This window comes from Gopherus evgoodei, chromosome 3, assembly GCF_007399415.2.
Source record: "Gopherus evgoodei ecotype Sinaloan lineage chromosome 3, rGopEvg1_v1.p, whole genome shotgun sequence".
NCBI lineage: Eukaryota > Metazoa > Chordata > Testudines > Testudinidae > Gopherus > Gopherus evgoodei.
Window position 1 is genome coordinate 217659337 of NC_044324.1, and position 25143 is coordinate 217684479.

At 49.3% G+C, this 25143-nt stretch overlaps 2 protein-coding genes across 3 annotated transcripts; one reads left to right on the forward strand and one right to left on the reverse strand.

Moving 5' to 3' along the window:
• The first annotated feature begins 1902 nt into the window (after nt 1-1902).
• Nucleotides 1903-4606, forward strand: THBD (thrombomodulin). Its single transcript, XM_030558074.1, has one exon. It carries the CDS (start codon nt 1918-1920, stop codon nt 3559-3561), a length of 1644 nt encoding a protein of 547 aa, XP_030413934.1. The 5' UTR covers nt 1903-1917; the 3' UTR covers nt 3562-4606.
• Nucleotides 4607-10458: 5852 nt separating this feature from the next.
• On the reverse strand, nt 10459-17366 carry SSTR4 (somatostatin receptor 4). Of its 2 annotated transcripts, none has more exons than XM_030558075.1 (2): nt 17313-17366; nt 10459-16727 (listed from the first exon to the last, which is right to left on the reverse strand). In XM_030558075.1, the coding sequence occupies exon 2, from the start codon at nt 16033-16035 to the stop codon at nt 14794-14796; it is 1242 nt and encodes a 413-aa protein (XP_030413935.1). In that variant the 5' UTR covers nt 16036-16727; nt 17313-17366; the 3' UTR covers nt 10459-14793. The 2 variants fall into 2 exon arrangements, with proteins under 2 accessions (XP_030413935.1, XP_030413936.1); XM_030558076.1 differs by having other exon boundaries at nt 17330-17340.
• Between the last annotated feature and the right edge of the window lie 7777 nt (nt 17367-25143).

Genomic DNA, 25143 nt, shown 5'->3' on the forward strand with positions numbered 1-25143 from the left:
TGGAACAGCAGCTTGCCAGCTTCCAGGCCTTCACTTCTTGAATCATTGGTATAAGGCTTAATAATTGCAGGTCACAGACTTTGCATGGACACTGCACACAAAGTCTTTAGGGCTGGAAGAAACCTCACTGGCGAGCCCTTTATGAGGAAGAAATGTCCAGATCTGGGGGCTGGGAGAACATTAATTATTTGTATTTAAGTTAGGACAGGACACTGAGGGGCGTGGGGTAATTTTAGACAGCACAAAATCACCCCAGGAGAAACTGACAATCAGAGACTATCAGGCTTGGAAGGGACCTCAGGAGATGTCTACTCCAACCCCCTGCTCAAAGCAGGACCAACACCCACTAAATCATCCCAGCCAGGGCTTTGTCAAGCGGGGCCATAAAACCCTCTAAGGATGGAGCTTCCACTACCCCTTCCAGTGCTTCACCACCCTCCAGATCAGCTGTTCCCCATCCCTCCCTGTGTTCCTGTTAGCCACACTTGCAGCTGCTGCTGTTCGTCAGTCTCAGGGATGTGGTTCGCTTTTCCACCGGGGCAGGGCAGAGCTCTGAACACGCGGGCGGAATCCGTTTGCAAAAGCCAGGGAGAAGACTTCAGCTCCCCCGAGAAAAAACCCAGGTCCTTCCCTCACTTTCCAGCGGGGACTGTGGACCAGGCGATCCGCTCTGCAGAGGCTGAGGCTTAACGCACGGACCTGCCTGCGGGTCTGATAGCGCAACAAGGCGGCTCCAGTTTACAGCTCAGCTCTGCGGCGTGCGCTTCGCGTCCTAAACCTTGTCCAGGGATCGAGTCCTGCGCCCCCCGGCAGTGACTCTGGGGAACTCAGCAGCGCCCCCAGCTGGCGTTAGACGCAATGTGAGCCTACAGCCCCCCACGATACGGTCTACAAATCTCGTTTCCACTTTTCCCCTCTGGTTTTCCTTAGTAATCGTTGCACCCCCTTAATAAATCCTCCACTCTGCGCTGGGAGGCTCCCATTTAATGCTCGGGATCTTTACCCGAATGAAACGCGCAATAGTATCAAATCTGATGAACTAAAAAGAGGCTATTAGGGTAAGCCACATGGCCTCCCTACCAAACAGGCAATCCCTCCCAGAGTCAATCCATATTCAGCACCAACCTGCTGTCACGCCCCGCGTCCCTGGGAGGAGGACAGTTTACTTCTCACACATGTGGGGAAAGGGGAGCTGGGATCGGGTTTTAAAGCGTTCAGGCGGGCGTGTGGCAAGGACACGTGCCCGTGCCTGGAAGATCCGTACTGGGAAATCTGCTCACACTCTCTTGTCTCTTTGCAAGTAGCAGGGGAAGCGTCCACTCGCAGCAGTTCGTACCTGGACCAAAGGCAGAGCTGGTACATAACGATCCACGTAACGTTCCCACGACTAACCTCCTCTGTTCGCCCTGGATCCAAACGGGTCTCTTGAGGCTCTGGAATGAGCTTTCCCCCCCCCCACTGCTGCGCGAAAGCACTTTTCAGGGCTGGGCTCAGACCTCCGAAAGCCCAGCTCGGGGTGCGGCGCGCTGGGTGTCCCCCCACCTAATCCGGCCGACTCCCTAGTGCGACGAAGGGCCAGGCTGTTATTCCAGGGCCAGGCGAGTTCAGAGGGCGGAGGGGGGCTGATTGTTTTCCACCAGGGCCCTCCTCCCACCCGCTTCCCCCCCCTCCCTGCAGACAATGAGTCCCCCACCCTCCCTCCGCCCCTCGGGTGACCGTGATTTGCTCCGGCGGCTGGGGGGCGATCCCAGCCCCGGCCGGCGCTTCCTGCGCTGCAGCGCCTCTATAAAAACGTGGGCACGGAGCGCGCTGGGGCATGACCGAGGTTTCCCAGCGCCGGGCGTGCAGGGGAGCCGCCGATTGCTCGCGGGCAGCCCCCCGCCGCCAGCCCCGTGCTCAGCTCCGCCGCCCCGCACCATGCTGCGGCTCTGCCTGGCGCTGGTGGCCACGGCCCAGCTCGGGCGCTCGGCTCCCGCCCCGCCGCAGCCCGCGGGCGTTCAATGCCTCGAGCACGTCTGCTTCGGCGTGTTCTGGGGGCGCCAGCGGTTCCCCGGCGCCGGCCGGCTCTGCCAGGCCGGCGGGGGGCAGCTCATGACGGTGCGCTCCACGGTGGCGGAGGCCGCCATCGCCCTGCTGGTGCGGAACCGGAGCGACGCCAGCCTGTGGATCGGGCTGCAGCTGCCCGCGGGCCAGGCGTGCTCGGACCCCGCCCGCCCGCTGCGGGGGTTCCGCTGGGTCACGGGCGACGAGCGCACGGACTACACCCGATGGAGGCCGGGCGGCCGCGTCTGCGGGTCCCAATGTGTCTCCGTGGCGGCCCCGGAGCTCACTTGGGAGGAGAAGCGGTGTGACTCCGAAGCAGACGGTTTCCTGTGTGAGTACAGTTACCCCGGCACGTGCCCCAAGCTCTCCCCCGGGGCAGGCATGGCGGTGACCTACACCACCCCCTTCGGGGCGCAGGACAGTGACCTTCTGGTCCTCCCTCCCCAAACCACTGCCTCGGTCCCGGCCCTGGGCGTGGAGCTGGTGTGCCAGGAGCACAGCAGCGGGGGCATGCGGTGGAGCTCCGCCAGCCCCGGGGCCTGGCACTGCCAGCTGGAGAATGGCGGGTGCGAGGCTTCGTGCCAGTGGGATGGCGGGACCCCGCGCTGCACCTGCCCCCATGGGAAGCAGCTGGACCAGGACCAACGCAGCTGCTCTTCCCTGTGTGCCAACGCCCCCTGCGAGCACCACTGCATCCCACTCACCGTGAACTTCACTTGCATGTGCCACGAGGGCTATGAGCTGGCTGAGGATGGCATCAGCTGCAGAGACATCGATGACTGTAAAACCAAACCGGACCTTTGTGACCAAGTGTGCATCAACACCGACGGGGGCTTCCGCTGCCAGTGCCACTCGGGCTATGAGCTGGTGGAGGGCAAATGTGAGGACGTGATCGATTGCTACGAAGAGAAATGTCACCACTGGTGTGTTGATGTCCCCGGGGGTTACAAGTGCAGCTGCTTCAGCGGATACGCCCCATCCCCCCAGGACCCCAACAAATGTGTCCAATTTTGCAACCAGACTGAATGCCCAGCAGACTGTGATCCGCATACACAGGATACCTGCTACTGCCCCGATGGCTTTGTTCTGGATCACTACAATGGTAGTACAAAGATGTGTGTTGATATTGACGAGTGTGAGCAAAGCTATTGTGATCAGCTGTGCACGAATAAGCCAGGCAGCTACACGTGTCATTGCCGGGAGGGGTACAGCCTCCACAAAGAGCACAAGTGTATTTCTGAAGATGAGTTTTCAGGTGAGACAGATTCCTACCCAACAACAGCAGCCCCCACCCATGTCCCACCGAAGTCAGACAGCCTCCGCCCTGGAGTGCTGATCGGAATCAGCATTGGCATCTTGTCCACAATTTTGGTCCTGATGGCCATTCTCTACCACCTGATGAAGAAGCACTTCCCAGGTCATGGAGCCATGGATTATAAATGTAGCAACAGGACAGAAAAGGAAGTGGTGCTGCAACAAGTCCCCCTGGGATGCCCCTCTGCTACCCAGAAACTGTAAAGAATCTCATTGGATTGAAAAGAGAAAGATGGAATTGGGTGGAATTTTTCAAATTTCTGTGAAAAATTTTCAAGGAAATGTATTAAACTAGCTGCAGAAAAATATGCTTTGCAGGAGATGAGAAAACTGAATGGCAAAGCGTATAATGCTGAGCTAATCCCATTTGTGTGTCTTTAAAGAAACCAGTAGATGCCTTTTTGATTTCCCCCCCTTTTCCAGACTTGGCAATCTTTACAGGGTTTAAAGAGAGAACTTTATTTTTTGTGCATTGAGAAAACTGCCCTTGTTTGGAACGGACTATTGAAATCTGACTATAAAAGAAGAGTCTATGCAATGGACTAGTCAACAATAATAGATTTTGAAGTGGTGTGGTGAAAGTGACTTTCATCCAGAGACAGTGTCATGAGTTCGTTCCCACATCAGACTGGAGCTACTGAGCAATCGGGGAGAGTGGGAATGCTCCTGCGACAGACATAGGTTTGGCTTATTTTTTAAAAACTGCTAATTAGTAACAAATACCAAAGATCTTTCCATCAGTTCTCCTGCCTTCCATCGTCCTGTCCTCTTTGTTATCTGTAAGAAATTGCAGCTCCCCACGTTTATCTATCTTAGAGGTTTGTACTGACACCCGTTACCACAGTATCTGAGCACTTTTCATGTAAAATCAATAGCAAAAGCAAAGCCCCTAATGGACTTTATGGAATCTCTGTCCCTTCCCCTTTCAGGGTCAGAACTCTGCTTATTTGGTTGCTGTTTGTTTGTTTGTTTGTTACAAGTTTTTTTGTTTTGGGTACATGGAGCTGTCAATGGTATGTCATTGTTGCTATGGTGGAAAAGCCTTCCCATGTGATGGTTGTGTCTTCCAGTTACATTTTCTCTAGAGGTTTTGTTCCCCTTCTCTCACTGTCAGGTTAAAACACCATTAACAAAACCACTTCATATTCTCTTGTTGATAAGAACGTATGAACCACCATATTGGGTCAGACCAAAGGTCCATCTAGCCCAGTATCCTGTCTACTGACAGTGGCCAATACCAGGTGCCCCAGAGGGAATGAACAGAGCAAGGAATCATCAAGTGATCCATCCCATCACCCATTCCCAGCTTCTGGCAAACGGAGGCTAGGGACACCATCCCTGTCCATCCTGGCTAGGGACATCATCCCTGTCCATCCTCCATGAATTTATCTTTTTCTTTTTTAAAATCCTATTATAGTCTTGGCTTTCACAACATCCTCTGGCAAGGAGTTCCACAAGTTGACTATGCATTGTGTGGAAAAAATACTTACTTTTGTTGTTTTAAATCGGCTGCCTATTAACATGATGGCAGGGCATTTTTTCCCAGTGCTGCTAAACCCTCTGGCTCCTGTCCAGATGGTTGCTATGGGTCCAGTCCTACCCACACAGTGGCAAAACTTCCATTCAGTGGAAGCAGGCTCAGGTCCTCTGTCTGCCATCCAGTATTATAGTGGGCAAAATCTGAAAAAAATGTTTCCCATTTTCCTTTTCCACATCCTTTTATCAAGTGTTGAGATGAAGGGTTAGGAGGCTATAGAAGCCTAGGGTCAGATCAGTGTTCAGAGGAGATGGGAAGTACAACCTTCATGAGATTGTGGGAGAAAATACACCCAAATGCTGAGGATTCTAAGGGCCTTTTTCTGCTTCTATTAAGCCAATGGAAGCTTTGAGCTCTACTGAATAGGGTCCCGTGCCTATGAAATATTGATATGCAGCAGTGCTTAGTTTTCTAGCTGTACATTTTACAATTCTGGGATAGCAAACCCAGACATAGAGGTGACAGCTTGCAAACGAACTGATTGATAAGAAGCATGCAGGCTACCAGCTGGTTGTACTTAAGAAAATTTACTATTAAGAGATTGAGAAACTTGATTTTTCTAATCTTCCTCTTTTGGGGTGAAAATAACTGTAGGTACATACAGAGTGAGACTGCTGTCACATGGTATTGGTTTTTTTCCTGATATGTCAGAATGATCAAAGTACATTTCAACTTTTGAAAAAAAGAGAAGAAGAAATATGTTACATGAAATCTAGCTTTCTTACTGTAAATGGTTCAATCCACAGTTTTGTAAATGCGGCACATTTGTAAATAGTTATTTATTTATTGGAACTGTACCCTATGCAATGCATAATCACTTTGTGATTTCACAGGCATACAAATAAAGCTTGACAAACCTGGTTTATAGAACATGTGGTAATGAAATGTTCTTTCTCTCCTCTCCCACCTGACTTCCCTGAATAACAGCAGATGCTGATCTTTCCTTAATCTGGCCAGTAACAAAATCATTCTTGGTTATCAGAAGTGCCCAACTCCCACAGATCCCATTGCAGTCCATGAGTGCTGCAACTTCCAGCACCTTTGAATATCAGGCCAAACGTTCTTTTGTGACTATTTCGCAAGTGTGTTTATCAGTGATAGTGAACGGTAAATAATGGAGAACAAGATTAACATTTAAAGATCAACGTTAATGAAATAGAAATAAAGTGATAGCTACATAGGGCCAAATTTATCCTTCATGTCACTCCACTGAAATATCTATATCCACATGTACAAAACTCCTTTTGAAGTCGGTGGATTTTTGTGAGTGTGAACAGGATTTGGCCCTGTGGGAGTTGCCTGTGGCTGAGACAGTTTGGCCGTGTGTCTTTATCCGAATCCTGTTGACTTGAATGGGAGTTCAATAGGAGCAAGGATTGGGCCTGAAGTTTGTATGTTACTGCAGATAAAATCAGCTGTAGTGGCACCTGTGAAAGTTGAAATGCAGCTCCTGCTATAATCCTCCTTTTCCAGTTGCTCATAAATTTGACAAATAAATTCCGTTTGGGCTGGATTTACTCCCATTCCCAGCCCAGGGGTGAGTTTGTTTATAGAAAAGTTCAGCAAAAAGTTCTCAGCTACTTTTGAGTGCTGAACAGGGGAGAAGAGAATCTCCTCTGTCTGTTCTGGAACTGGTGCATTAAACATAAGACTGAGAATGGGGAGGCCTGGCTGGTTCCATGGGGACTCGCAGTTTGACTTCACCACGTATCTTTAAACTCTCTGTGCTCCACTTTCCCTAGGTGTACAAAGGAGCTAAAGATTACCTTCCTCTTGAAAGAGTTGTGAGGATTGATTAATCCTTGTACAGTGCTTTGAGAATGAAAAGTGCTGCATGAATACAAATAATCACAGAAGAAATGTCCTGCCAAGTATCCCAGTTTTACTGACTTCTGCAGGGAACAGAGGGTCTTATGGGCATATATGTTTTGAAGAAATGGGGAGGGATCAAGGGGAGGGGAGGAAAGGTTACCAGAAGCAGTTTCTTGGGTGAGAAAATGCAATTAAAAGGTGATGGGTGAAACCCTGGCCCCATTGAAGTCCAGGGCCATTCATGTCCGTTGCACCAGGATTTCACCCCCGAGAGAGAAGATTGACAATAAAAGATGAAAGGGTGGCCCACTATCCATGGGTGGTGAGGAGGTTTTGGTCAAGGGTGGCTGGTTTTGCAAAGCTTCCATCCAGCGTGGCTGGATTCCAGTGATCTCATTCAAAGAGGGTTAGGAACTGGTCACCTTGTTCAAGGGCAGCAGCTAGATTGTGGAGCCAGTCCACACAGGTGCAACTCAAGGAACTTGCAAACTACCGGCAATTTTTATTGTGGTTCCCCTGCCCCCTTTCTGTCGCTAACCCAAACCAACACAGCAGCAAACGTCCCAGAAGCAGGAAATTAAAGGGAATCCTACCTTACTGTCAATCAAGGCTGATGAATCAGAACCCCATCAGGAAGTACCCTTGTTTCTGTTCCCCCGCCCCATGTGTTGAGGGGCTTGTGGTTGGCTGCAGGAGTTACATTTTAGTTATTTTTTCTCGGCTCTGCTCACTTTCCCAGGATTTGAGCCCAAACGCTCCTGTCCGCCTCCTGCTGCATGGGTCCAACTCCTTGGAGGGTAACGATGTAACTGAGAGCAGGATTTGCCCCTTTGGTTTTCTAAGAGTCTATTACCAACACTTGCTGCAGGAACTACGGTACCCGTCATTAGCCATTTTAATAACGGCCCTTTCACAGAGACTTTCTGGCCATGTCCCCTTATTACTCACAGGCTTTTAGAGTCTCAGGGCCTCATTCTCAGTGCCATTAAAACCACTTTAACATAAAGGAATCTCAAAGGAAGGGATGAAAATGGCCCTCTGAGAATACCTGGCCAGTGAGAAGCTGGTGAAGTGCTCTACCCCTGCCTGGCTTCCAGGTCCCAGCACAGGAGATAGGTCAGGGGCGTGGCTGGACTGGACAGCACTATGGCTGTTCATTGCATCTCAGAGCTAATTGAGAGCCATAGGAAGCAGCGTGTAAGTTAGAGCCACCCTGAGGCTACTCTGACGTATACCAAAGGGCAGGCAGAGCCCTGCACTGCCCCAGAATATACTTAAAGCATCTTAATCCCCTCTCTTCATCTCTGCCTCGCCCTCCCCCCGTGCAGGAAAGGAGCAACTGGGAATCAAGTTTTCATTATTCTAAGAGGTTTACACTATGTATGTCCACTTTAATTTTTATTCAAAGCAGCGACAAGTAAATGAAATACAGATGTTTCCCCTAGAGCTGCTTCAATGTATGCCCAGAAATAATATGGGTTTGTTTTAAAACAACCCCAAAAGCTTACATCGGACAGTGCATCCAAATGTTTCCCTTTAGGTGGCATATGAGACACTCAATCCTACACCAGGAGGCTCGCTGGAGTCCGGGAGACCCATGGGACAATTCCTATGAGTAAAGGAAGTGGGACTTTGTGTGATATGATGAATTCCAGCCCTACAAATACCCTGCCTGCCACTGATGTCATCTCCTGAATATGGGTTCCAGATGATCCACCCCACCCTGATTTACGTATGGGAGATCTTGGACAGCAAAGTCAGGTCAGGGTTTAAACTCCCAGCTGAGCCTTCAATGAACTCTCAGAAGATCCAGCTGTGGGTGAACGATTCCCCCTGATTTTGGTCCTTTTCTCCCTCTGCCTTTTGAGCTTTGCCCTGGGCTGCTGGGTCAGCCAGCTCGCCTGGCCGCAGACAGCAGGAGAGCCACCAAATATTGTTTTAACTGTTCAGGGTGAAGCAAAATGTAATTGCAGGCTCTTTCTGCGGGCCGTGGAGGAGAAGCACACAAGGAACTTTCCATCCCATTTAAATGCCATCCCGTTTAAGTGCCTGTGACAATGAGGCAGAGGCTGCTGCCTCTATGCACCCTCTGACGCCCAAAAGGGGATGGAGAGGAGGTGGACCCATCATCCTTGTTCCCCTGCCCTCCAGGCACCGGTCAGCTCTGCTCCCAGGCACTCAGCGGGCAGTATGGCGCCTCCACTGGAAGCATGTAGCAACAGGCATATTCCTTCTGTGCATTAGGGAGCTCCCACACAAATTCCTGGTAGTACAAGCTGGGAGGAAAGTGTAACGAGTCTTGGTACAGGGGTCAGTTAAACACAGCGACTGCTTCCTGTTGGGGCTTGCTAGGGTGTGGCCTACCTCACGAGGGGAGGGAAGCCCTGTGGAGAGAGTGCCCCTTCCCTTGCCATCCACACACCTGTTAGCAGAGCTCACCAGTTATAGAGAGGAGATATGCTAACCAGTCATGGAGAGGAGAACATGCTGCCATGACCCCCCCAACCACATACTTCTAAAATAAACAACACTGAAAACCAACTCCCCGCCTCCAGGAAATAGATTCCTCTAGAGCGGAATTCATGTCCTGTTCACACTGCCAGCTGTAAGGTTTTGATCTTGCACCTTGTTACTTTGCTGCTTGTGCAATCGTTTACACCAGTGCAAGATGCGTGCAAAGTAGGTGCAAAGCAGTTGCATAATGCTACCTCTCTGATTTGGTAGCCTTTAGCATTCTCTTTGTCTTGGGGTAAATGATCCGGGAGGTTGAATAACAGGGAAAATCAGGAGGCATTAAATACCCAACACTTGAGTTTTTGAATTTTGATTTTTAAGTGACAAAAATAACCAAGCTAGAGAAATGAAGCTTCATTGAAACCTGGTGATTCATGGGGAAACTGATCCAGACTTTTACAAAGTGAAGCGACCAGTCTGGTCCAGACTTCCAAGTCCTTCGTTTAGGTCAGGCCACTTTTAATTGTTTAATAAAAGCAAATGGAAGGTACCATGTGCACGGCTCCTCTGTCCCCATGTTAGATGTACATTGAACATTGTCTCCTTCTCCAGTGAATCCAGGCTTCATAACTAGGTAACGTCCTGAACAGAAAGGGAAGGCCAGAGAAACTTCTGAACACCAACAGTCATGTTCTTCCCCAGGATATATGCTGGTCCAGAGTCCTGGGTGGGATGTTCAAATGCAGTCAGTGTTGGTGTAAGGCAGGGGTGGACAAACTATGGCCAGGAGGCCACATCTGGCTTCAGACGTTTTAATCCAGCCCTTGAGCTCCCACCAGGGAGTAGGGTCCGTTGCTTGTCCTGCTCTGGCGCTCCAGCCAGGTAGCGGGGGCTTGCCCTGCTCCATGTGTGCCATGGCTCCGCACAGCTCCCGGAAGCAGTGGTATGTCCCTGCTCCAGCTCCTACAGGTAGGGGCAGCCAGAGGGCTCCACACACTACCCCCGTCCCAAGCGCCACCCCCGCAGCGCCCATTGGCCAGGAACCATGGCCAATGGCAGCTGCAGGAGTGGCGCCTACGGATGGGGCAGCATGCAGAGCCACCTGGCCGCACCTCCACACAGGCGCTGGAGGGGGGCATGCCGCTGCTTCTGGAAGGTGCTTGAGGTAAGCGCCATCTGGAGCCTGCAGCCCTGAGCCCATGCCCCAAGCCCATGCCCCAGCCCTGATCCCCTTTCCACCCTCCAAACCCCTTGGTCCTGGCCCAGAACACACCCTCCTACACCCCAAACCTCTCATCCTCAGCCCCACACCAGAGCCCGTACCCCCAGCCAGAGCCCTCACCCCCTCCTGCATCCCAACCCCCAATTTCGTGTGCATTCATGGCCCGCCGTACAACTTCCATAACCAGATGTGGCCCTGGGGCCAAAATGTCTGTCCGCCCCTGGTCAAAGGCCTGATCTACACTGTTACGTTGACATAGCTATGGTGCTCAAAGGTGTGAAAAATTCCCACCGTTGAGTACATGGCCAGGCTGACCTCACCCCGGTGTAGATGTGGATAGGCCAGTGGAAGAATTCTTCCTTCAACCTAGCTACCAGTGCTCAGAGAGACAGATTACGTACAGTGATGGAAAACCCCCTTTTGGTGCTGTAGGAATCACCTACACTATGGCACTACAGCAGTGCATCGTGGCAGTGCCAGACCTGTGCCATTATAGCAACTGTAGTGTAGCCTCACACTGCTCCCGTTGCATAAAGAGGAGTTTTACCAAATGGGAACAGAGTTAGGCCTGGTGTATATCTGAAAGTTGGACTGGTATCAATATGATGGTTAGGGGTGTGATATTTTTTCCTGACACACTTATACTGGTACAAGCTTTAAGGAGGATACAGTTATGCTGGAATAAAGAGGCTTTACACCAATACAGTTTATTCCCCAGCCCCACCTCCTACCAGTGTGTGTGTGTCTGTGGTTGTTCCACTTTAACCACACCAGTATAACATTAGCTCCGTACCAGCATAGTTTAGAGGCACAACTTTCTAGTACAGACCAAGCCATAGGCCAACACTGAGTGCTTCTGAAAATCCCGTCCAATATATCTGAACTAGCTGAAAAATTAAGAAAATGACCCCCCTTAAATTAATAATAGTAAAAGTCCCCCAAACACGCCTTTTCTATTATTTCCTCTGACCCTTCTACTGTGAATAATTTTTACAGCAGAAAAAAAATGGAAAAAATCAATTAAATAGCCACCGGTGAAAAAGTCATTACATAAACAAAAACAAAAAGTGAAAAAAGTCACAATATAAACAAAAAGCTACTCTGTAGCCACCCCTATAAGAAGCCATCCAGTGGGATTTTTCTTAATGTTGTCATCCTAACTCAGTCAGACTGGAAATAAGATGCATGTTTTTATCAGTGAGGATAATTAACCATTGGGACAGGTTGCGAAGGGATGTGGCAAATTCGCCCCCACTTGGAGTCTTTAAATCAATATCGGACGTCTTTCTACAAGATACGCTCTAATCTAGTTCATCCTGCAGCGCTGGGTTTGATGTAGGACTCACGGGGTGACGTTCTGTGGCTACAGAGGGTCAGATTAGGTGACCATTCTGGACTTAAATCTCTGAATCAAAGACACTTAACTAAAGCACTCTCGAGATTTGACAATATCCTGAGTTACATGCCGTGCCAAGGCTCCTGTGAGCAGCAAGAGAGAGAAGGGCGTTTCGATGTTGGGAACATTTGTAGTCATGGGGCTGAGTGCTGTTGTACACACCCAAGGCATGGCAATATCCCAGCACAGGACACACCCAGAAATTAGCTTTGTATTTTTATTGCTTGAGCATAATTGAAATGTTATTAAAGAACCTCTTCCAGGCCAAGATCCCTTTGCCTCCCCTGTGTGCAATTGAAAGTTAAGAACAGTGTAACAGTTGTCAAAGTCGAAAGGGGAGCACAGGGTTGTCCTTTGGGAACATAACCTTTGCCTGTACCTCAGCTGGCAGTGATGCAGTTGAAGAGTGATCAGCAGCTCTGGGAAATCGTGCAGGGCCCAGCACCAGCGGTTGTTGTGCAAGCGTTTGTGGGGCCTGAGTCTCCGTTGCCCTGCATCTTGTGCTGTCCTTTACATGAAGGCAAAATGGGTGCAAAATGTTACCGGATCAGCACGCTAGGGGCACATTACACTGGTGGAAAGGACTGCAGAAAGTGAAGAACCAGGAGACCCAGCCCCATGATGAGCTGCCAAGATAGTGCAGTGGTTAGCCAGAGGCCAGGAGTCACTTAATGCCATTTTACCGGGCGTATCCAGCAGATGGAAACCCTGACATAAATCTTCCCAGGACCACTATGACTCCCAACGCCCTGATCTCGAAAAGATAGAAGCGCATGTTTATCCATGCTGCAAGCTGTCTCATCGACTGAGAATGGGACTACTCACAGAGCAGAATGGTAAGCACAGGCCTGGTGTGGGCCCAAATTTGAAGCATCTTAGATAAACCTGTCCACCTCAGATTCTTGTACTCCTTTGTCAACTGACAGTGATGAGGATTAAGGTGGTCTCCAGTGTCCATGTGACTGCTTAGATTGTGAGCTCTGAGACCGTCTTTTTGTCCTGGGTTTCTAGTGTAACAGAGTCCTGGTCTCTGACTAGGTGCTATGGTAATAATAATAATTAACAGGAGTGCGTTGTAGAAAAGAAGACCAATGGGACCATGTTGATGGATGTGGCCGTGCCAGCAGACAGAAACATAAAGAGAAAACAAGACAAGACGATAGTGAAGTACTATGCAGAGCTATGCCACAAAGTGGAACGATTATGGAAAACACGGATGACCGTGATTCCAGTGATTGCTGGAACACTTGGAGCAATCTCTAACAGTATGAATGGGCAACTCAAGAACATGGCAGGACGTCATGATCAGTGACTTCCAGGAGGCAGTGTTTTAGGTACTGCAAGAATTTTAGGGAAAGTCACACGAGAACAAGTGCATTTGAGCACCTAAAAGGCAGGAATTCCCCGGAGGGTGGAACAAAACTCCTGACTACCCAAACCTTTGGAGTCGGTTTATGGTTAGGATTTATTGCTGATTCACTGGGATACATTTTAGACTGTAGCTTTCCACTTTTTATGCCTAAAGATCTTGTATGCTGTGAAGGCTGTTTGTTTAAAAAACAAACCCAACCCCATAATGTAATACTTAGGGATAATAATAACAGCATTACATGCCAACATTTTGGCTTTTTATTTTTCCATGGCACAATTACAGATCGGATCATTCATGGCACAACTACAGCTCACTCCTACCCACCACTGCTCTTTCTAAGGAACTAAAAGAACCTCAAGCATTTAAAAAGTCTGGATTCTGTTTATGTTCATGTCAATGGCAAAATTCTCATTCACAACATCGGTGGTAGGCTGTGCCTTAAATCAGTATTTTGGGGTTAGGTTACTGTCACTCATTGAACTTTCTGCAAACTAGGGGGTACTATTTTCCCTTTAGAGACACTTTATTAGGTTAATGGGTGGATTTTCAAAAGGACCCCGCAGCCTCCTTTCTTCTTAATAGGAGTTCTGCCCTTTTGAAAATCTAGTCATTAATTGCTAAGGATGACGCATCCCCTTCTGAACACTGGTCACAAAAGATTAAAGAAGATAGGTTCTCTCTCTCTCTCTTGAATTTTAATTACCAGCCTGGCTTTAGAAGGGCTGAGCCTATTCGCAGTGAGATCAACAGAAAAATTCCTCCTGAAGTCATCAGGCTCAGGATGTGGTCCCAATGCTGACCATTAATCTGTATCATATCCTTAGCCTTTTGTGCTGAGCAGGCTTGCAGAATCATAGAATATCAGGGTTGGAAGGGACCTCAGAAGGTCATCTAGTCCAACCCCTTGCTCAACGCAGGTTCAATCCCCAACTAAATCAAAAATATTTTTTAAAGTAATGTTGGCAATCAGTTTTATATATAAAGAGATTTTCTTAAAATATGGAGATATACTGATCTCATAGACCTGGAAGGGTCACAGCAGGGCCAAATATTGTCCCTGACAGATTTTTGCTCTAGATCCCTAAATGGCCCCCTCACAATGCTGGGTTTAGCAGGCCAAAGCTCAAACCACTGAGCTATCTCTCCCCCTATAGGAAACAACCCATGTCAGAGAAGCCCAACAGAGAACCCTGCCTTGTGAGCAAATGCCCGGGATGGGAGTGGCTAAGAGAATCCTCATTCTAGGCCCTTTGCCACCTTGAGTGGCACCTTACTCCAAGCATGGCCCCCACAGTCTCAGTGGCAAGGGACTGCTCAGGCTACAGAAGGAATCAGTCAAGACACAAGCCCAGCTACCCAAAGAGAAAAAAGCAGGTGCAGGTTTCTCAGCCAGCTTACCCAGCACCCGTACAAGCCCCATCCCAGCTGCAGCCAAAGGCAGGAGCCAACCCAGAAGCAACTGGCCCTCACGCTGAGGACTTACGCAGGCTTCTTTACCCCGTTGGTCTGTTTCTGAAGGGTGAAATGCAGCGGCGGGGCGATGGTGCTCATTACAAGTTGCTGGTCCTGCCAAGGCAGGGGCTGGGCCAGGAGGAGGCACCCTTTCAGAAGGCAGCGGCCCTGAGGAGGAGGACACATGCCGTCTAGAAGGTGGTGGTCTTTGCAAGGAGGGTGCCAGGCGTACAGCAGGGCTCAGGGTGCACAGGCTCCCGCTGGCAATGCAAAGATGGGCACATGCCACCTTTGCTCGTCTCCTCCCCCTTGGGGATGGCACAGTAATCTAGCGGCTCCTCCTCCTCTTCCTCCTCAGCGGCACCCAGGTCTGGGTGGCAGCAGCAGCAGAAGCTGGCGTCGCAGCACCGTCGCAGCACCCCATGGAAGGAGTGCCTGAAGTTCTCCGAGAGGAAGCCATAGAGGATGGGGTTGGCGCAGCTGTTGGAGTAGCTGAGAATGACAGAGGCATTGTTCACCGTGGCATCCAGGTGGCCAGGCAGCAGCAGGTTCACCAGCTGAACCACATAAAAGGGCATCCAGCACACGACGAACATGGCCACCACGATCAACACCAGCCGGGTCAGCTTCCCCTCCGAGCGCCGCCGCTGCTGCCAGCCCACCCGCTGAGCCACCGCCCGCATCTTGCCCACAATCAGCAGGTAGCAGAGGCCCATGGCCAGCACCGGCAGCAGGAAACCCAGCAAAGTCGTGTAGACCACAAAGGCAGCTGACCAGGCCGGACTAGGCCACAGCAGGTTGCAGGCCATTGCTCGGCCGTCGTGTGTGGCGGCTGTGCCGGCAAAGATGGGGATGGGTGAGGCCACCAGAAGCGAGAGCAGCCAGACCCCTCCGTTGACCATCTTGGCCACCCTGGGCCGGCGATAGGTGGCTGCCCGCAGTGGGTGCACCACAGCAATGTAGCGATCCAGGCTGAGCACGGTCAGGCAGAAGACACTAGTGAACATGTTAAGCCCGTCCACACCCAGCACGGTGCGGCACAGGGCCCGGCCGAAGGGCCAGTGGTGCAGCGCTGCTGAGGTCGCCACGAAGGGGATGCTGAGCATGAGGAGCTCATCGGCAATGGCCAGGTTGAGCAGGTAAATGTTGGTGGCTGTCTTCATCTTGGCATAGCGCAGGATGACGAAGATCACCAGTGAGTTGCCGAGCAGGCCTAGCAGGCACACCAGGGCATAGATACACTGGATCACTACCGTGCCCGCAATCTCTCCGATAGTGCCACCCCACTCCTCCGCCCTTTGCCGCTGATCCAGCTGTGCCAAGGAGGCACTGGTGTTGGGAGGGACGTCGGAAGCCATCCAGCTGGATGGAGTCCACATAGCCCTGCTTGCCTCTTGGGATCCCGCAGGCAGGTGGCTGGCATCGGTGCTCATGTTAGCAGCTGTCCCATCGGGGGGGGGGGGTGGAGAGAGAGCAAGGGGCTGCAGGGCCTGGATGCTGTTGGGGATGGATGATGCTAGAGCATGGGTGATGCTGGGGAGGGGGTGACTGCTGAGGCAGGGGATGGCTGCTTTTGCCTGCTAAGGAATGGAGGCTGCTGAAGGATGGAGGCTGCTGCCAGGAGCTGGATTCTGGTGGAGGACGAGTGGCTGCTGCCTGCCAGCGGATGGTGCTGCCGGGAGATGAAGAATACCGCCAGGGTTGGAGGATGCTGCCTGGCAAGTACGCTTCTCAGCATGCAGATGGTTCAAAGAGAGAGAGAGAGGAGGAAATGTGAGTTTTCAGTGCCTGTAGCAGTAGCAGCTGCAGAATTGTGCTCTCCGCTGCTGCTGCCTGAATTATCAAATCGCTGTCATACACCTCCAGTAGCTCCAATCACAGGCCGCCCTCTCCCAGGCGAGGGTGCCTTTGACTTGCTTCATGGCTAGACAACAGCGTACTGCAAAATGCAGCTCTGGGAAGGTTCGGCATTGACCGATTCAGACAATGGACGCAGAGCCAGGGGTGTGCTTTTGCTGCGACGCCTCTGCAGCAGTGGCAGCTGGCCGTTAAATAGAAAGGAACAATACTTGAACTTTTCAGCTTTACTCGGGCGCTCCACAGACCTTGATTATTTCATTAGCGCCTGCAAGGAAGGTAAATAAATGAAAAAGCTTTCCTGCTGCTGAGCAGTAATCCGACTCTACAGACAGGCGCAATGGCATCAATAGGCTCCGAATAAGGTCAGCAATAAGGTCCTAATCAAGGTGAATAAAGTTAGCGGGCTCTGGCCCCTGTAAAGGCCACTCTCCTTCCCTTTTCATCCGAGTTACTCTCATTTGCTTGAATCATTTCTGGCCTGTAATAAACTGTTTCCACAGGGAGGTACAGCTTTCTGATCAGGAGTTTCACATTTAAAATCAATGCCCACCCTTCCCCCTTCTGTTTGATATTCCCCTTGCCAGTGCTCTGAAAATGGCTAAGGGAAATGCTTCTTTTTTCAGTATCTCCACTGTCCGTCTGTGCAGCCTGTTAGAATGGGGTGGGGAGGATGTTCATAATACACAGATCAAACAGTTGCCGGTAATTCTGCGTAATAGCTGCTGGTTGCATTGCAGGGGCAATATGGGCATCTTGGAGAGGGGGAAAGCGGCTCACGGCAAAATTGTCCCCGATCAATAACAACATTTACATTTATCATCCCCAAGGACAGCGCAAATTGTATACGTACAGGAATCAAGGAGGTACCTGTGGGAGACGGTCATGCAGGCAAGCGGCACACAGCACAATCCAAGCTGTCGCCACATGGGCTAGGCTTTAAAGGAAGGAAGGTTGCCTTGGCAACTAGAGATGGCCGTCCCTGATTGGCTGGCGCTCAGGTGTTTGGTTTGAAATCACTTCCCACTGCAGAGAAGAGCAAAGGGTTGGGGTTTGCCTCCCCCCACAAACATGGAATTTCTCTTGCCAGGCTGGATACAGAAGCAGAGCGGGGGAAAGGAAGGAAGCGAATCAAATAAAACAGTGGTTCTCAATCTGGGGTTCTGCAGACTATGTCTGAGGGGTCCGTGCAAGGCTTAGACTGAAAACTGACTGAACAGAATTCAACTATATATAGATTTCCAAAGGGGCCCGTGCCTCCATTCGTCATTTCCAAAGGGGTCCGCCAATGGGAAAAAAAAGTTGAAACCCACTGAAACAGACCAAACAAAAACCGAGAGCAGAAGTCATGCTGATCCCCTCACTCCATGAGCAGTCCCATTGGCTTCGATTATTCATGGAGTAAAGTCCCATGAGGTGTGTGTAAGGGTGTCAGAATCCGTCCCTCCGGGAGCAAGGGAGGGATTCTCAGAACAAGCCCAATGGGGAAAGGGCAAAGTGGGCTGGATCTCTAGAAAGATGCATACAACAGAGAAAAGGACCTGGGGAGCAGATGTGGACCCTGTTTATGCCTAGTGAGGTGCAGCTAAAGCAATGATCCCAGCCTGACCCAGAGCAACTGACCAAACCAGTGGCTCAAACAGGCATGATGTGATGGAAAATCAAGGTGTAGCCATCAGCCCATAGAAATGAAGTAGTCAGCTGTGGTGGTAACAAGGGGTTTGACCACCCGTGGGTCTGTTCTTTTCTAGAGAGACAAGGTGGGTGAGGAAATATCTTTTGGTGGACCAAGTTCTGTTGGTGAGAGAGACCAGCTTCGAGCCACACTGAGCTCTTTGCTGGGTCCCCTTTTCTATTTGTTTTCATTTAGCTTTTTCTGTTCATTCATTGTGAATGTCTTTCTTTGGCATTGCTACCTGGGGGCCACTATCAGAACAAGCCGCTATCAGAACAAGCGGAGTTGACAGGGGATTTGTCCATGGCTCACATTTCCATCAGAAAATGTAGATTCATGGAAACTGCAACTTTTTGCGTAAAGGTATCCGTTCAGCCAAAGTTTCATTGGGAAGATTTCTCAGCTCTCAAGTGGAATTTCTGGAGGGAGGAGAGATGTCGGGGATGGGCAAGAGGAAACCTAGGTTCAAGTCCTTGCACTGCCTGATTCAGACCAGAAACTTGAACTTGGATCTTCCACTTCTCAGGTGAGTCTCCTAATCATCGGGCTATTGCCTATTCTGGGGTGGGTCTCTCGCTTTCATTTTTTTCCCCCAAAATTGGAAAGGTCCTGGGATTGTTCCGATGTAGAATGGAAATGAATGTTGAAATGCTGAGGGATTTTTGCAAAACAGAATGCTTGTTTTCCAGCCAGCCCTACGCTGTAGCAGCTGTGTGGTATCTATCAGCGGTCTTTTGAAGATATTTTGATTATGTCTGTGTGTTTTGAGTTTTCATTCCAGGGCTGGAGGACTGTGGCGATGGGAGTCCCAACTCTCCCCAGGAAATAGAAAGGAACTGGATAGTTTACATCAGGGAAATAATTGCTCCGGGTTTCTGCTCTGAAGTGAGCACCACTCACAGCATCATCTACATGGGTGTCTCCACAGCATATTTTATTTGGGAAATATGTATGTATATCTTGTAATATGGTGGCTTGCTCGTGGGCTGGAGAGCCTGGGGCTAAGGCAACCTGGATTAGAAGACGAGACTTACCTGAGGGGAATCGGGTGATTTAACATAAAAGGCAGCAGGAAGCTTCAGGGGTGTGGCTGGTTGGGAGGGTGGGGGTCAGACGGATGCATGGCTGGAGCTCTGGCCAGAGAGGGTTGGGAACTGGTGATTTCAGGTAGAGCGTATGATTTTGGACTTTATGTTGAATTATTTTGTGATCAAGGCTCCTATTGTATTTAGTATTAAACCAGCCCCAGAAAGGGGTGATAAGCCACAACAAAGACTCTGTGGAGTGTGAGAGAGAGGGCACTGCAGAGAGACCTGTGGCCACAAGTGGGTGGCCAGGTGGTGACCACTTCTACATAGCTCTTGAAAGCTTTGTGCTGAAAGGTATCCTAGCAGACACACTGCTTCTGGAGTAAGTGACCAGAAATGGGATTGATTGATCTATCTATTTGGGACATGCAACATCACCAAGAAAACGACACACTTCTTTTTATAAATAAAGACATAATGGAAGGAGGAAATCTAATAGGCTGGCAGAGGTTCTGGAGCAGGTTGGCTGTCCCATCACCTTGTTAATTAAAATGTTCCCAGCGCATTATATAAATGTTATAACACAAAGGGTGTGTCTCCAGTGGTCTGGGACATCAGATTCTAAGCATTTCATCCCAGGCCTGTTTCTTGTTCCTGAGGAAGGAAATGGTGGTACCTTGCGAAGGAGTGTGCTACCCCTTTAAGGGACAGCCAGGTGCTTGCAACCAAAACTACCTGGGGTAATCAGGAAGGCTCCCTGCTCCACCTTAAGGCTGTCCTGTTTAAACAGGAACAGGAAACAGAGCAGAGAGGGAACCAGAAGCTATCCAGTTTGCAAGTGGTGGTGAGATCTCCCTTCAGAGGCTGTGGGCAGTTAATTCTGATGCAGCCCGCAGTCTCCTCCGATTTCCAGCGGTGCCAACGCTCAGACTTAGACCACAGCTGGAGCCAGCTTCACAATGTCATGAAAAACTCCAGCCCTCGTCCAATTTCTATCCCTGCTCAGGGGGAAAGCCCCTCTGATTGGTTGCCTCTTCCACATCCCTGCCTCCTGGGGAAGAACAGCCAATCAGGGCTGCTTTGGGGGCAGGGAGAGCTCTCTCCTCCCCAGCCCTTCGGGACCCAAAAGGAGATTTTGGGTAAGGGAAAGCAGAGAAGGGAGCAGAAAAACCCCAGCAGCTTGAGGTGACCCTGCGCCCTCCTCTCCTCTCCCCCCTCCCACATGAGCAATGGACCAGTCTGTTCTCTGCTCCTCCCTCCCACCCCTCTCCATCCCTGCAACACCAAGCGGGGTGGGGGTGGAAGAACCCCTGGAGCTGCAGGAGGTGCAGAGGTGCACTGGGGGGCACAGGGCAGTTGTGGGGCTGGGGGCTGGGCAGTATTAATTGCTGGGCTGGGGAACAGGCAGATATGGGCCTGGGGGCGCAGAATGAATTAGAATTTGGGGGGTTGGGGAGAAGCTGGAAGCTTCGCCCCACCCGGCAACCAGCGAGAGCACCTAGAGCAGGGGCCAATTCACCTCACGGTATAAAACTGGGAGAGATGGTGACTCTGTAACTGTCTCACACATGCACACACTGGGGTGAGCAGAGAGAGGTCAACAATCAAAGGACAGCCCCAAATCCCCAAGCGATGCCGCCTCATGATTTTCTGGAGTCTGACTCATAATTTTTGACCCTTTGAAGGTAGCGATACTGTTTCACTACAGTTGGCTGTGGCACATGTTTTGATGATCTCCTCGCCCTCAGCAGTCTGCTACCACACGTCCAGCCACCACCCATCGTCTCTCCTAGAAGATGCCTCCCTCCACAACTTGTTTGCAGTGGTGCTGCCATGTTGGTCCCGGGATATTAGAGAGACAAGTTGCGGGAGGTGATCTCTTTTATTGGACTGACTTCCAGGGGAAAGAGAAGCTTTCTAGTGACACAGAGAAGGGTGCCATGTGGGTCCAAAGCGTGTCTCTTTCACCTACAGAAGATGCACCAATAACAGAGATATTCTCCCGCACTTTGTCTCTCCCTTCACAACTGACTGCTGTATGGAAAGCACCAAAATACCTGGGGCCAGATCCTCAGCTGGTGTAAGAGGCACAGTTTCAGCTTCATGCTGACTGATACACGCAGACGCTCTGAGGAGGTACAGGTGCCGTGAATACCGCCCAATGCATTTCATCATAGAAACTTCCCTGTTGCTTTCTGTGTCTTGCTGGAGGATCCTGAACATTTTAGTGTGGTGAAAGTGAAGCCTCAGTCTGGCAAGCTGATACGAACATTCCTAAAAGAAGCTATGGCCAAGTAATACATTCTGTTCTGGAGGTGGGGTTGCCACGTTAAACAGGGTTCCTGTTACAGCACTAAACCGGAAGGTGTGCAATCAAACAGTGTAATGGAATGCAGATTACATTGAATTGCTCCAAGGGTTAGAATTGAACAGGAAATGATTAAATACTCCTTTACTGTAAAGGAGGGAAGTGGTGTGCTCCACAACTTCTTAGCAATTACCGAGGTTTTTGCACTTACTTATTCTTACCATGGAATTTGGCTTGAAACAATAAAAATTAACCCTGTGCCTGGAAATCTAGTGTTTAATTAGTATATTGAGTCATTAGAAACATCATCAGCTGGCAAGTGAGCTCAAGAGTTCCATGTACTGTGTTAATAACATGTCACGGGCTTTCATACATGTCTGAATGCATGACATTTTGCAAAGACATACCATGCCTACGCTCACATTGCTCTGAATATTGTCAGCCGGACATGACATAGTTGAAACAAACTAGTGACTTACAGATGAGGCAATGCTGATGTCTTAGTTAAAACACTAGACTGGAACTCAGGAGATCTAGATTCCATTCTTTGCTCTGTCACAGATTTCCTGAGCCTCAGTTTTCCATCTGTAAAATGGGAATGGTAATTCCTTCTTTTCTCCCACCATTTTTCTGTCATGTCCATTAAGACTGAAAGCTCTTCAGGCCAGGGACTGTCCCTTACCGGTGTTTATGCAGTGCCTAGTGCAGTGAGGCCTGATCTTAGTCAGGGCCTCTAGGTGTTACTGTAACACAAATAAATAACAAAAGTTATGCAACTGTCAACTCACGCACTATTTAAAAAAAAAATCAACCTGCCACAAAAATCTCTCTTTTCACTCTCTCCGTATGAAATTCCCCCAGACCTAAATTTCCTTGGTCTGAGGCCTAGGACAAGCATTAGTAGTGCTGGACTGTTGACAGGTTTAAGGACTAATGTCTCATAGCCCATTTGGACTTGGAATTGAAACTTTGTACCAGGGGATAGGAGCTATTCACAGCTTTCCACTGAGTGCTTGTTTCTAACCCCGACAAGTCCTGAGATCTAGAACTTCAAGGTCATGGCATTTGCATGTCCAGAAAAGCAATTTGAGGTCATTGTAGAGGACTTTAAAATTGATTGTTTTTCACTTTTTTCTCCATCTGAGCCTTGCTCAGTCAGACTCATGATAACGGTGAAAATTGAGATTTCCATCCCGAATTGGGATGAAAAGTCAAAAAAATTTGTGGAAACGAAGCTTGAAAATATTTCAGTTTCGAAATGGTGAAACATTTCGGATTGAAACAAAACATTTTGGCATTCCTGAACTCAGAACTGTGCTTTTTTTTAATTTGATGAATGAAACGGAAAGCATTTCGTTTCAGCATGGTTCAACTTTCATCTGTGTCCTCCTTATCTGCTGTGGTACCTCATGGGAGACGTAGTTTGAGTTGTTCATGCCTTCATTTTCCTCCCTGGGCCAGTTTCCCTGGTCAGATTATCTCTCACATGAAAAGGGAAAATTTTCAGAAAAAAACAAAATATTTTGTCAAAATCAGAAACTGCATTTTCTGCAACCAGTTAAGAAATCAAACCTAACTATATCAATGGAAAATCCCCAACCAACTCTAGTGTAACTAAGGGAATTGGAAGGGTAGAAAATTGTAGTCCCAACAAAAATTTGAAAGCAGTTTAAAAAAACTCCTGAATTTGTGAGACAAGCTGGGTGAGATAATATCTTTTAATTGGACCAATTTTTGTTGCTGAGAGAAACAATCTTTTGAGCAGGGCCGGCGCTACCATTTAGGCAGCCTAGGCAATCGCCTAGGGCGCCAGGATTATTGAGGGGGTGGCATTTTGCCCGGGGGGCTGCAGGCAGCTCCGGTTGACCTGCCGCAGGCATGCCTGCGGAGAGTCCGTTGGTCCGCGGCTCTGGTGGAGCTGCCGCAGTCATGCCTGCAGACGTTCAGTTGCTCCCGCGGCTCCGGTGGACCTCCCGCAGGCATGCCAGCTCCACCAGAGCCACAGGATCAGCGCAGGGGGCGGCGAAATGGCCGTGCGCCTAGGGTGCTAGAAACCCTGGCACCGGTCCTGCTTTCGAGCCACACAGAGCTCTTCTTCAGGTCAAAACTCATGCTCTCTACTTGTAGGCAATGATGTTTCTAGTGACTCAATATACTAACAGCTAAATGCTGCACTGTATCACACAGGATTAATTCTTAGTTTTTCAAGCCAAACGTCATGGTAGGAATAGGCTGCTGGTAACTGCTAAAACCTCAGTAATTGCCAAGAAGTTTTGGTGCACACCACTGTCTTGAGACCAACATGGCTACGATACTGCATAGATCCTGGCTTTGTGTGTAAAATAGGTGCCATACAGAAAATATACAATGGTGTGGTGTAAAGGTTTTACAGGCCTTCACTGAGATGATTAGCGTAACTCACTTGTGGTTTCTTACCACTCACAAGTCAAGTGGTAAGAAAATATATATGGGAATTTGTTTTAATTTTGAAAAATGACAACATCTCCCCCAGCTCTAGAGTTGAAAATTACTGGGAAAAATATTATTGAAAAATGTCTTTGTTTTGGGTCGGAAACTGAATTTCCAATGAAAATGTCCGATGAAAACTCAAAATTTGGAAAATGTCCACCGGCTGGACTCATGAGTGATATGGCCATTCCCAACCCATGCTTATGAAACTTTTATATGACACTTCCTGTATCCTCATGTATATTCTCTCTCTTGCTCATTTGTTGTGAATTTTAGTGCCTGTGTCTTAGATTGGATCCACAGCTTTGGAATTAATTAATTAATTAATAATATGTCTTGCCTTAGTGCCTAAGAGCCCAATCACAGACAAGGACTCCATGGTACTAGCCACTGAACAAACACATAACAAAAAGACAGTCTCTGCCCCCAAAAGCTTACAATCTAAGTAGAGGATGAAAGACAACAGGTGAATACAGACAGACAAAGGGGACACAAGGAAACAGTGAGACAATACTAGTCAACTTGATAGCAGTCTTAGCATATCAGCTGTCTAACCATTGTCAAGTGTTCTGTAGGCATCACGGCAAAGGAGAATTTTAAGGTGGGATCTCCAGAAGATGTGTTGCCCAGGACGGAGTGATGCAATTTATCCCAGGCTCACCTACAGAATTCTCTCATATCCTTAATGGGTGGGACGATGCTAAGTGCTATATGGGGCATATTCCAATCCCATTAATACCACCGGACTCCACAAATGCTTTCAGTGCTACTCAGCCTGAGCAAAGGGAATCAGGATCTGCCCCAATGGCAATGCCTATGAATAAATGAGAACACTGTGTCCCCTCTTCTAAAGTTATCTTTGTGGGTGCCTATTGCATGCCAAAGTCTGTAGTGTGCTAGACTTTGGTGAAGCACTGCCAAAAACACCGGATGTAGCCATGAAATCAAGAAAATTATCCCTCCTGCTTTATTGGAAGAGCTTCTCTTAGGAGCAAATCCACCTCCCAGAACCCAGCTGAATCCTGAGGAGATCCACAGGAGGTCATGAGAAGGAGGAATCCTTCCTGGAAAACATGGAACAACAGCAGAGCTATTCCACAGAGGCTATTCCTTCCTAGTGCCTCCAGTTACAGAGGGAAGGAAAGCAAGAGTATGTGTGGTACAGGGCATTAGTCTCTTCTCTTGTTCACCCTGCCCCATAACC